The sequence below is a fragment of the Chiloscyllium plagiosum genome, chromosome 36 (assembly GCF_004010195.1).
Source record: "Chiloscyllium plagiosum isolate BGI_BamShark_2017 chromosome 36, ASM401019v2, whole genome shotgun sequence".
Classification (NCBI taxonomy): Eukaryota; Metazoa; Chordata; class Chondrichthyes; order Orectolobiformes; family Hemiscylliidae; genus Chiloscyllium; species Chiloscyllium plagiosum.
Window position 1 is genome coordinate 17,364,239 of NC_057745.1, and position 10,579 is coordinate 17,374,817.

The 10,579-nt window shown below is 42.8% G+C and overlaps 1 protein-coding gene across 1 annotated transcript in view; it reads right to left on the reverse strand.

Annotated features, from left to right (window-relative positions):
* The window catches only part of LOC122541004 (regulator of G-protein signaling 7-binding protein-like), a 34,459-nt gene extending 26,141 nt beyond the window's left edge, over positions 1–8,318 (reverse strand). The window contains exons 1-2 of the mRNA XM_043677427.1: positions 7,740–8,318; positions 7,292–7,458 (exon numbers count right to left, since the gene is read on the reverse strand). Of these exons, the coding sequence (XP_043533362.1) occupies positions 7,292–7,458; positions 7,740–7,805 (233 nt within the window). The 5' untranslated portion in view covers positions 7,806–8,318. The remainder of the gene's footprint in view (positions 1–7,291; positions 7,459–7,739) is intronic.
* Between the last annotated feature and the right edge of the window lie 2,261 nt (positions 8,319–10,579).

A 10,579-nucleotide genomic window follows, 5' to 3' on the forward strand; every position in this document is an offset into this window, starting at 1 on the left:
TCTCAGTCCCAACCCTTGAACTCAGCACCACCTTCCTAACCTGCAATCTTCTTCCTGACCTCTCCGCCCCCACCCCCACTCCGGCCTATCACCGTCACCTTTACCTCCTTCCACCTATCGCATTTCCAACGCCCCTCCCCCAAGTCCCTCCTCCCTACCTTTTATCTTAGCCTGCTTGGCACAATTTCTTCATTCCTGAAGAAGGGCTCATGCCTGAAACGTCAATTCTCCTGTTCCTTGGATGCTGCCAGACCTGCTGCGCTTTTCCAGCAACACATTTTCAGCTTAGACTTAATCATGTTAACTTATCCACTTTTTACACTACTTTAAACTTCATTTTCTGAAGGTTTTACTTTGAAATTAACTGTGTTGATTACTGTGTTTCCACTCGTGATGCACAAGAAAGTACATGCTATTTTAGGCTCTGGCTGGTTGTTAGTGCAAATAGAATAAATACATCTGTGGAAAGATGGTTAAAGCTAAACAGAAACACACAAGGCAAGAGGTGGAACCAGCTGGGAGGATGTCAGGAATAATTCTGGGATTTCAGAAAGAATAGGGATAACTAACTCCTGTTCCAAAGTAAGGTCCAGCTCCCTCATTCTGTGTGTGTATTTGAGGGCTCATGTGATCCAGTGGTAGTGTCCCTACCTTTGAGCCAGAGGCTTGGGTTTAAGTCCAACCTGCTCCAGATGTGTGTTCTGACAGTTTAAACAAGCTGTTCAAATGTATCATTTGGGTACATTTGCATGTAGGACCCAGAAAAAGACAGAATATTCAGACTTTTAATGTAAATACCACAACAGGGGAATTATTATTAATGAAAGCACCAATCCACTCATTCTCATGCTGTCTCCAGAATAAACTTGACAAGCAACATAAAAGCAAGTCATTGCTGATGCTTCATCCTGAACTAGTTTCTTCACTGCTGGTTGCCACTGCCTCCACTCTCAGGAACAAATTGAGGAGGCAGGGTCCCAAGTCTATCTCAGTTGGAACAGGAATCAAACCAGTGCTATTCTGAACTATACACTAGCCAACTGAGCTAACCAGCCTGCTGACTTAGAGTTAAGGTGGAGAAAAGCAACCTTTCAGTTGTTTTACATCCTGCCTACAGAACCCAGTGTTAGACATTACATAGTAATTGCATAATTGTGGGTGATGGTTTCAGTGAGATCTGCAGTATAGACAGATCACCCCAGTTTCCGTGATGGGAAGAGCAATTTGCTGTTATGTCTGCAGCAATGTTACTAGCAGGATAGGAAGAACATCAGCAAATATTCCTTTTAAGCACTGCAAACTAATCATTATTCAGATGATTAGGCAGCATCCATGGAGAGAGAAACAAAGGCAATATTTTGGGTTGATGACCTTTCTTTCTTCAATCAGAAAAGCCATTATCCTGAAGCTTCAACACTCTCGTCCTCTGATGATTTCACAATGTTCTTGTGTTTTTATTTTGGGCTTCCAGCATCCACAATATTTCATTCTTGTGTAACTTTTATGTGGAGCATTTAAACTAATCTGAATTTGTTTAAGCATGTCAAGGACCAGATACTGTGGCAGAGAATCCAATGGTAAAAAGATTCTGTTGTGTTAGTTGGATTTGACAATGCCAACAAATGATTGATTGTATAACTGAACCTCAACATTGCAGGAATCAAAATTTTCTTTCACTGTCCTATTGATTCTGTTGTTCCTCTATTTTTCCTCCCAGCAGTTTATTGAGCTGCTGTCAGGAATTATACCTATATTAATCCACTTTAACAGTCCACTTCACTGAAATCTAGACACTCACTTCAAATTAATTTATCTCTGTCAATAAACAAGATTCTGAGCTATTTCTGCACTTCAATTATCCAATGCCAATCATATACATGATCTAGTCACTTACCTTATTTGTTGCTGCCTAATGGGTGATCCAGGATAATGCCAACATTGCAGGTTCAGTTCTCACTCTGGCTGACATAAATTTGAGACTCTTCCCTCCTTGCTTAGCTAAGAGTAGAGGTAATTGGAAAACTACCAGTGTCAAAGAACAGTCACTATACTTAAGGTACTTCATAGACAATTAAATACTTGTGATAACCCACATACGATTGGTGCTATATCAATGTAAGTTTAGAGTATTTACAGCACAGGCAGGAGCCTTCAGCCTATTGTGTCCACATCATTATTAAACATTCATCTGTTCAAATCCATTTTCCAGCACTTGGTCTGATTCATTTCTTGCATTTATCAGAAATACTTACCTGTATCACTATTACAATCCTGCCAGGAGGTACTATAGTTACCCAATTACATTTTTTTTAAAAGTCTGTAATCCAGGATTGTGATAGAACATTTAAAGTCTTCCAAGTAGAATGGTCTTTAGATAAGGCTTCTGGTGAGCCATAGTAAAAATGTTGCCCAAAACAACTGATAGCTGCCAGATAATTCAAGTCAAAAATTATTATTAACAATTCCTAGTACTGCACAGATGCACAATGGCATGTACCTTTGGTAGTAAAAAAACAATTTTGTTGTACTTAGACAAATTACGGCGGGATTAAGATATCTCTGTATTTGGGAGAATCGAAATATCAAAATACAACAATGCCCTAGCGGAAATGCTCATTAGAAAAGCCCATGGAGACATGATGACTGAATGGGCTCCTTCTGTACTGTAACAATTCTGTGATTCTGTGAAAATCAAATGAAATTGAGGTGGCGATGGCATAATGAAATTATCACTAAACTGTTAGTCTAGAGACCTAGGTAATGTTCTGGGGAGCAGGTTCAAAATTCCATCACGTCAGTGGTGAAATGTGAATTCAATAAAAATCTGGTATTAAGAGTATAATGGAGTGTGTAAATCTATTGCCTATTGTTGGAAAATTCCATCTGCCTCATTGATATCATTTTCAGGAAGGAAACTGCCATTCTTACCTGGTCTGGCCTATATGTGACTCCAGATCCATAGCATTGGGACTGACTCTTAACTACAATGGGCAAGAAATGTTTGTCCACATTCTATGAATGCATATTTAAACCAAAAACTCTAAGAGTTCAGAAGAGATTTACCAGGATGTTGCCACATATAGAAAGTTTGAGTTATAAAGAAAGGCTGGATAGGTTGGGACTTTTTTCAATGGGGTGTAGGATGTTGAGAGGTGACCTTATAGAAAATAATATATAAAGTAATGAGGGATATAGATAGAGTTAATGGTAGTTGTCCTTTCCCTAGGAGGGGGTATTTCAAGTCTGGGGCCACATTTTTAAGGTGAGAGGAGAAAGATTTTAAAAAGACATGAGGGGCAATTTTTTTACATATGTCAAAGTTCATGTTTAGAATGAACTTCCTGGAGAAGTGGTGGACGTGGATACAATTACAAGGTTTAAAATATATTTAGATACGTATGTGAATAGGAAAGGTTTGGAAGGATATGGCCAGGAGTAGGCAGATGAGACTTGCTTAGTTTGGGATTATGTTCAGCATGGACTGGTTGGACCGAAGGGCTTGTTTCTGTGCTATGTGACTCTATAACATTTTGATTCTATGATCTAAAGTGAGGTATGTCATGAATGTAACAGTTAAACACTGAAAACCCAGAGGCCTTTTCCATCTGATTTGTGTAACTTTTCCTTACCTGCAGGTAAAACACAGCTTTTGAAGGAAACTGCTTAGACTGTGCTTTGGAAATCATGACCATTTAAACTGGATCACCAAAATTACCAAACAAAAGTCCTACTTGCACTGAGTAAAACTTCAGATGACCAAAGAAAAGTTCACCTAAACATACATTATTTTTTTAAAATATTAAACAGTTTATTTTTCCATTGTTGACAACTATTACACCTCTCAAATAAGAGCCACATCTCAAACCACTTGTATAATTCTCATCAATATCTTCATGTTGGAAATGCCTGGAGGAGTTCAGCAAGTATCTGGTGGTGACCTTTGCTAAGGACAATCACTCTTGCTCTCCATAATAATAAGCCGTGCTCTACCGTGATCTAGTCTCTCCAGGTTTAAAAAGATTTCAATTCTGGTTGTAATGGGCCTTTGGCTTCCCCTATCACCATCAACTGTTTCAATTTTGCTTAAACCAGGTCTGATATTGTCAGCTGTGACGGGAAGTGTGTCCACAAAATTTAAAAACATTATGGACTCCCCCATGACAGAACCAACGGTGGTGTATCTGCCAGTGGAAGGCAGCTCAATGCATCCGCATTTGCTACATGGCCTCCCGGACGGTGTTCCAGCTTCTATACGCACTTAGAATCAGAGCCCATCCCTGAATTTGACCTGAAGCACTGCCTGGTCCTCTTTAAGTTATGATGGGGAGGTATTGGACTGGGGTGGACAAAGTTAAAAATCACACAACACCAGGTTATAGTCCAACAGGTTTAATTGGAAGCACTCACTTTCGAGGAGCAGTATTTCAAAAAGTTGTACTTCCAAATAAACCTGTTGGACTATAACCTGGTGTTGTGTAATGTTTAACTCTTCACGTTGACCTGGCAGGATTTGTGATCTATTATTATTACAGATTTACATCCGTAAAGGTATTGGTGGAATGTCAATTCCCCTGCTCCTCTGATGCTGCCTGACCAGCTGTGCTTTTCGAGCACCACACTTTTTCACTCTGATCTCCAGCATCTGCAATCCTCACCTTCTCCAAATATGACCGCCAAATATTTCTTCTCTATCTGGGCATTTTGTGTTGTCATTAACCAAAGTCTTGAATGCATACACTATTGGATGTTCCTCTCCTTTGGGCCACCTATGAGCTAAAACTGCCCTGATGTCGTATGGGGAGGCATCACCAGATCTCGCTTGGGATCATAGTGTGCCAACATTTTAGTGGATGATAGCTGTTTCATCACTTCCCTGAAATCTATGACTTGGCTACGCAAATATTTCCAAATCTTTTCAAAACATTGATGGAGAGCTGCCAGGATGAAGACCGGGTTGTGTTTGAACTTTCCATAACAGTTCACCAGCCAAAGGAAAGACCTAAGCTCTGATACAGACATGGGAGCCAAGGCACCTTTGATTGCCCTCTCCTTATCTTCCAACTTATGTAACCCAGTCTTGTCGACTCTTGTCAAGCCCAAGTAGGTCACCTGAGGTGCCTAGAACGCACATTTTCACTTCTAAAGCGTCCGCCTGCCAGGGAGAAATGTCTAAGGACTATGTCCAGGTTCTCTAAGTGCTTCTTATTGGTCTTCCCTGTTATTAGCATATCATCTAGATAAATGCCGATCTGGCGTAGAGCTTGTAATATGTTCTCCATCGTCCGTTGAAAAATTGCACAGGCTGATGATACTCCAAATGGCAGACTCACATATTCATACAAATCCTTATGGGTATTAATTGTAATATACTTCTGGGAATTCTCATCGAACTGCAATTGCAGACATGCATAGCTCATGTCAGCCCCCCTGCCAGCTTTGCATATAAATCCTCTAGGCAAGAGATTGGTTATTTATCCAGCTGCAAAAGTATTTTACTGTTTGTTTAAGATCCCCACAAAGACAAACTGACTCATCGGGCTTCACAATCAATACAATCAGTGCTGCCCATTTCGCAAATGGGACTGGTTTGATGATTCCTTCACTTTCCAGCCTCCTGATTTCTGTCTCTACTTTTGCCTGAAAGGCAAATGGCACTGGGCAGGCCTTTCAGAATCATGCAATTGTTGAATCAAGGAATTGCAGAGTCATGGAATTGCTTCCTGGTCAACATGTAAGGTGGCCTTGGCTCCTTTGATAGCACCAAGACTTTCCTGAAGTGCTTCTGGGTATCTAATTAGGATTTCACTCAGGAAATCATTTTCTAACCAAAAAATGTCAAGCCAATCTCAGGGAATCCTTCTCAACCAATTTTTCCCCATCAAGCATGGGCACAATCAGTAGTAACTGAACCAGCTGCTTTTCAAAAGAGATTGGAACTGAAGTTGCTCCCTTAATCTGTAAAGATTCCTCAGTACAGGTTCTCAGTCTAGCCAAGGTCTTGTGCAAACCGAAGGATTGAAATCCAGAGCGAATTTTGTTAAAGACTGGTTCTGCGCCAGTACTGATCTCCTTTAGAACTGGGTGACCATTTAACCGGATATCTCTTTTGATTTTGTTCTGATTTGGATGTTGCTAAGCAATTTAACTGTTCCAAGCCAGCTGTAAGTGGACTTTCCAGGGTGTGCACTATCCTGGATACCAGCCTATGAGTTCTCTTACTCAATTTGGATCTAGTGGAACTCTTTTGCTGTCTTGAGTTCACATACTGGCAGTAATGGCAATGGTTTGCTGGCCTGGATCCTGAAGAAAATGTTAACTGTTTGACCAAGGCTTGGCTTTGTTTTGGGGTTTTGCTGTGGGCTGACCTAGAGTCCTTCTGTTCAGGATATGTCCTGAGTGAGACTATGCAATTCACTTTAGTCAAGTGCTGTTCCCCAAGCTCAATCAGGCTAGCGAGGGTGTTCACTTCTACTGGAATATTTTGCAACTCTTATGCTCCACTTGCTACATTTTCCAATGATAAAGCCAGTTGTAGTGCCTGTTTGAAGTCAGGTTGGACTTCTGCTAGTAGGTCACATAATTAATCCCACATACTAAATGATTCTCTCAGTATCTCATTAAGGGTTAAACCAAAGTCACATGTTATCATAGCCTAGTCAAAAATCCCAATACAGATACCCATGATTCTTGAACTGCCAAGTGAAACCAATAGCATCTCAGAATCAGGAGAGGCTTGGGGTCAAAATATTCCTTAACTAAATCCATCAACTCACGAAAGGTTTTATTATTTTGTGCCTTAGGGAGAGAAAGTTAGGCTCCTTAGAACTGAAAAAAAAGCTGCGGATCCACAAGCTCTCAGGGGAATTACTCTTTGCTTTTCATCTGCCCAGCAAAACGAACACATTCTTTCCACATACTGGGCCCAGTCTTCAAAGTCAGGACCAAATGAGCCAAACTTCCCAAATAACAGCATGGTGCCAGAATTGCTTACCCCATCTCAGACAATGGTTGTGAGCGAAGTTCTTCAGGAGCATGCCTTCCTCTCATAGCCACTGAAATAACTCCACAGAGGCTGGTATCCCATCACCAAGTCACCCTTTATTGACACTGAGCTATTTTGGCTCAAAACTCCTGTTCTTATGTGTCAGCCAGGGCTCTCTGATTAACTGTCCCAATCAGGGGACTCATTCCATGAGGTCCTCCTGGCTGACCTGATTACAGAACAGAAACAGCCCCTGGCTCCACTAACGCCCCTGGGTGGGATGTAGGATTTGTGTTGGGTTGGGCTTACCTGTACAGGGGGGAGCAGACCTGATGGGATTGCTTGGCCAGAGCTTTGCACGTGGCCCTGACATCCCGGATCTCCTTGCGGACGGCCGGGCTATCACAGGAACCATTGCCGATGGAGATGACCAGTTCCCTGAAGAGAGCGACCTGAATGTTCAAATCCTGAATGACCTGAGGCGGGGGGGGGGGGGGAGAGGAGGCAAGAGTTAGAAGGCAGCAACAAGACACATTCGGGGCATTTCTGGTCACTGTTAGATCCCAAACTCCCTCAGTTAGGGAATGGGGCGCGGTGTGGGTGGAGGCGATGCAGTGAATTGTAAACACTGGGTGTTTTATATCTGAAAGGGGGAGGGGGCATTGAGCTGTCGGTTGACTGATTGAGACTTTTACTGGCTCCAAGATGCTGTGTGATACATTTCGACCGAGAGGAGGAAGTAAGGAGACCAACCTACCAGGTTACATTCTCCGATTTGTCCTTTCGTCATGTTACCCCGCGTCTCCCCGCCAGCGACATTCATTCATTCCAACCGAGAACCAGTGCCGTCCACCCTCGGTTCCGCATCCATCCAGCGGGCAGGACACCGCGAGTCCCGGATCGTCCGCACCGTCTCGCCTGTCTCAATGCGATGGAGACCCAATTTCTCCTCAGTTTTCCGTAACCCCCCCACCTCCCCGCTATAGTCAGGCGCAGCCAGGAAGATGCATCTTCAACTTCTACTCCCTGCTTGTCTACAGTGATCAGACTGCGCCTGATACTGGGGGGACCACAGACACCCCCTCTCAGTTCGAGTTGGGAAAGACCACAGTCTGAGCTCTTCCTGCTGAAGTTAAATGGAGGTCTGTTCTGTTATTGGACCCTCCTGATGTCTCAGACTCAAATCTTTACTTTTTACCCTCCTGTATAGAACCCAACAGCATTTTTTGACAACGTATAAATATAGAGATTTATTTTAATGAATAATGTATGCTTTAGAAATAAAAAGTGAATGACCTGTTGATGGTATCTCTCACTGTCTCAGCCCAGAAACAGCTGGTGGCTGTCACTTCAAGGCACAACTAATGTGGGATTTCCCCTTGTGTTGGATCCAAAATTGGGCAGCTTCCTAATCACGGTGCCCAATTTAAGTTTGTTTTCTATGATTAGATTCCCTACAGTGTGGAAACAGGCCCTTCAGCCCAACAAGTCCACACCGATCCTCTGAAGAGTAACCCACCCAGACCCATTTCCCTCTGAATGATGCACTTAATACTATGGGCAATTTAGCATGGCCATTTCACCTGACCTGCACATCTTTGCAATGTGGGAGGAAACCAGAGCACCCAGAGGAAACCCATGCAGACACAGGGAGGATGTGCAAACTCCACACAGACAGTCACCCGGGGCTGGAATTGAACCCGGGACCCTGGCGCTGCGAGGCAGCAGTGCTAACCACTGAGCCATTGTTTTCTTATAAAATATTTCCTAACATTGGTAGGGAAGGCAGGTCAGTCAACACAAACCATTTCTTTCAGAGTTGTGCTTCAGAGATTCAGTGTTCTGATACTGCGCTGTACAACAAATGGCAACTTATTTACAGTACCCTCCCACCCTCACTTCCTAGTTAAAGTTCGCTTCCCACATTTTTCATAAAAACGTGCTCTCCCTTCATGCTATATGCCCCAAGGAACTGAGTCACAAGATTCTCCCTCTATTCTTAATACCCTTCAAACTCTTGTCCTAACCTTTCTCAGCAGATTTCCCCCTTTGACACCCATCGATCCTTTTTGGTTATGCCTCATTTCTCTCTTCCTCTAACTCAAAAGTTGCCCTTTAAGACAGAACTGTCTTCTGGTCACACAGTTATAGGAAGGATATTATTAAGCTGGAGAAGGTTCTGAAGAGAATTGCTAGATGTTGCCGTGTTTGAGTTATAAAGAAAGGCTGGATAGGCTGGGACCTTTTTTCACTGGAGCGCAGAAGGTTAAGAAGTGACCTTGTGGAGGATTAAAAATAAAGAGGGGTATAGAGAGGGTTAGTGATAGGTCATTAATGGTAGTATACATTCCCTAGCACAGGGGATTTCAAATCTCGGGGACACATTTTTAAGGTGAGAGGAGAGAGATTTAAAAAGTCATGAGGGGCAAACATTTTACACAGAGGGTGGTTTGTGTTGGGAATGAACGTCTTGAGGAAGTGCTGGATGCGGGCACAGTTGCAATGTGATATTTGGATAAATAGGAAAGGGTTTGAAGGGATATGGGCCAGGAGCAGGCAGGTGGGACTAGTTTAGTTTGGGATTATGTCCTTGAGGTATGACTCTACGACTCTAAATCCCTCTGTCTTGCTCCTCATTCCTGTCATTTGCTGCACTTACTGAATTCATTTTTGGTTTCCCTTCTCTTGCTTCTTTTGTTCTCTGCCCCCTGAAATGTACTTTGGCTTGTCCTTCTCTGAGCTAGGGGCACTTTACAAATATATAAAGCGAAGGTGAGTCTGTAAACTCTAAACTAATCTCTGGAGGTTCATTCAACTCTGAAATTGTTCAAAGATTGGTTAACCTGCTTGTAACAATGAGGCCAATCTATAAATTACAATGCAACGTTTGTGAAGATTTGTAGCTCAGGTTCAGGTTCAGGTTGTAAGTTTGCTCACTGAGCTGGTAGATTTGTTCTCAGACGTTTCTTTACCATACTAGGTAACACCATCAGTGAGCCTCTGTTGAAGCGTTGGTGCACTGTCCTGCTTTCTATTTATGTGTCTTGGTCTGTTGTGGTGGCTGATATCACTTCCGGTTCTTTTTCTGAGAGGTTGGTAGATGGGGTCCAAATCAATGTGTTTGTTAATGGAGTTCTGGTTTGAATACCAGGCCTCTAGGAATTCCCGTGTGTCTTTGTTCAGCCTGTCCCAGGATGGATGTATTGTCCCAGTCGAACTGGTGTCCTTCATTATTTGTGTGTAAGGATACTAGTGATGGCTGGTCATGTCTTTTGATGGCCAGTTGGTGTTTGTGTATCCTGGTGGCTAGTTTCCTGCCTGTCTGTCCGATGCAGTGTTTGTTGCAGTCCTTACAGGGTTATTTTGTAAATGACATTTGTTCTGCTGGTTGTTGGTACAGGGTCCTTTAGATTCATCAGGAGCTGTTTCAGTGTGTTGGTAGGTTTGTGGGCTACCATGATGCCAAGGGGCCGGAGTATTCTGGTCGTCATCTCTGAGGTGTCTCTGATGTATATAGTAGTGTGGCTAGAGTCTTTGGGCGTCTTGTGTCTTACTTAGGTTTATTGTGTAAGAATCGGCGGACTGTGCTTATTGGGT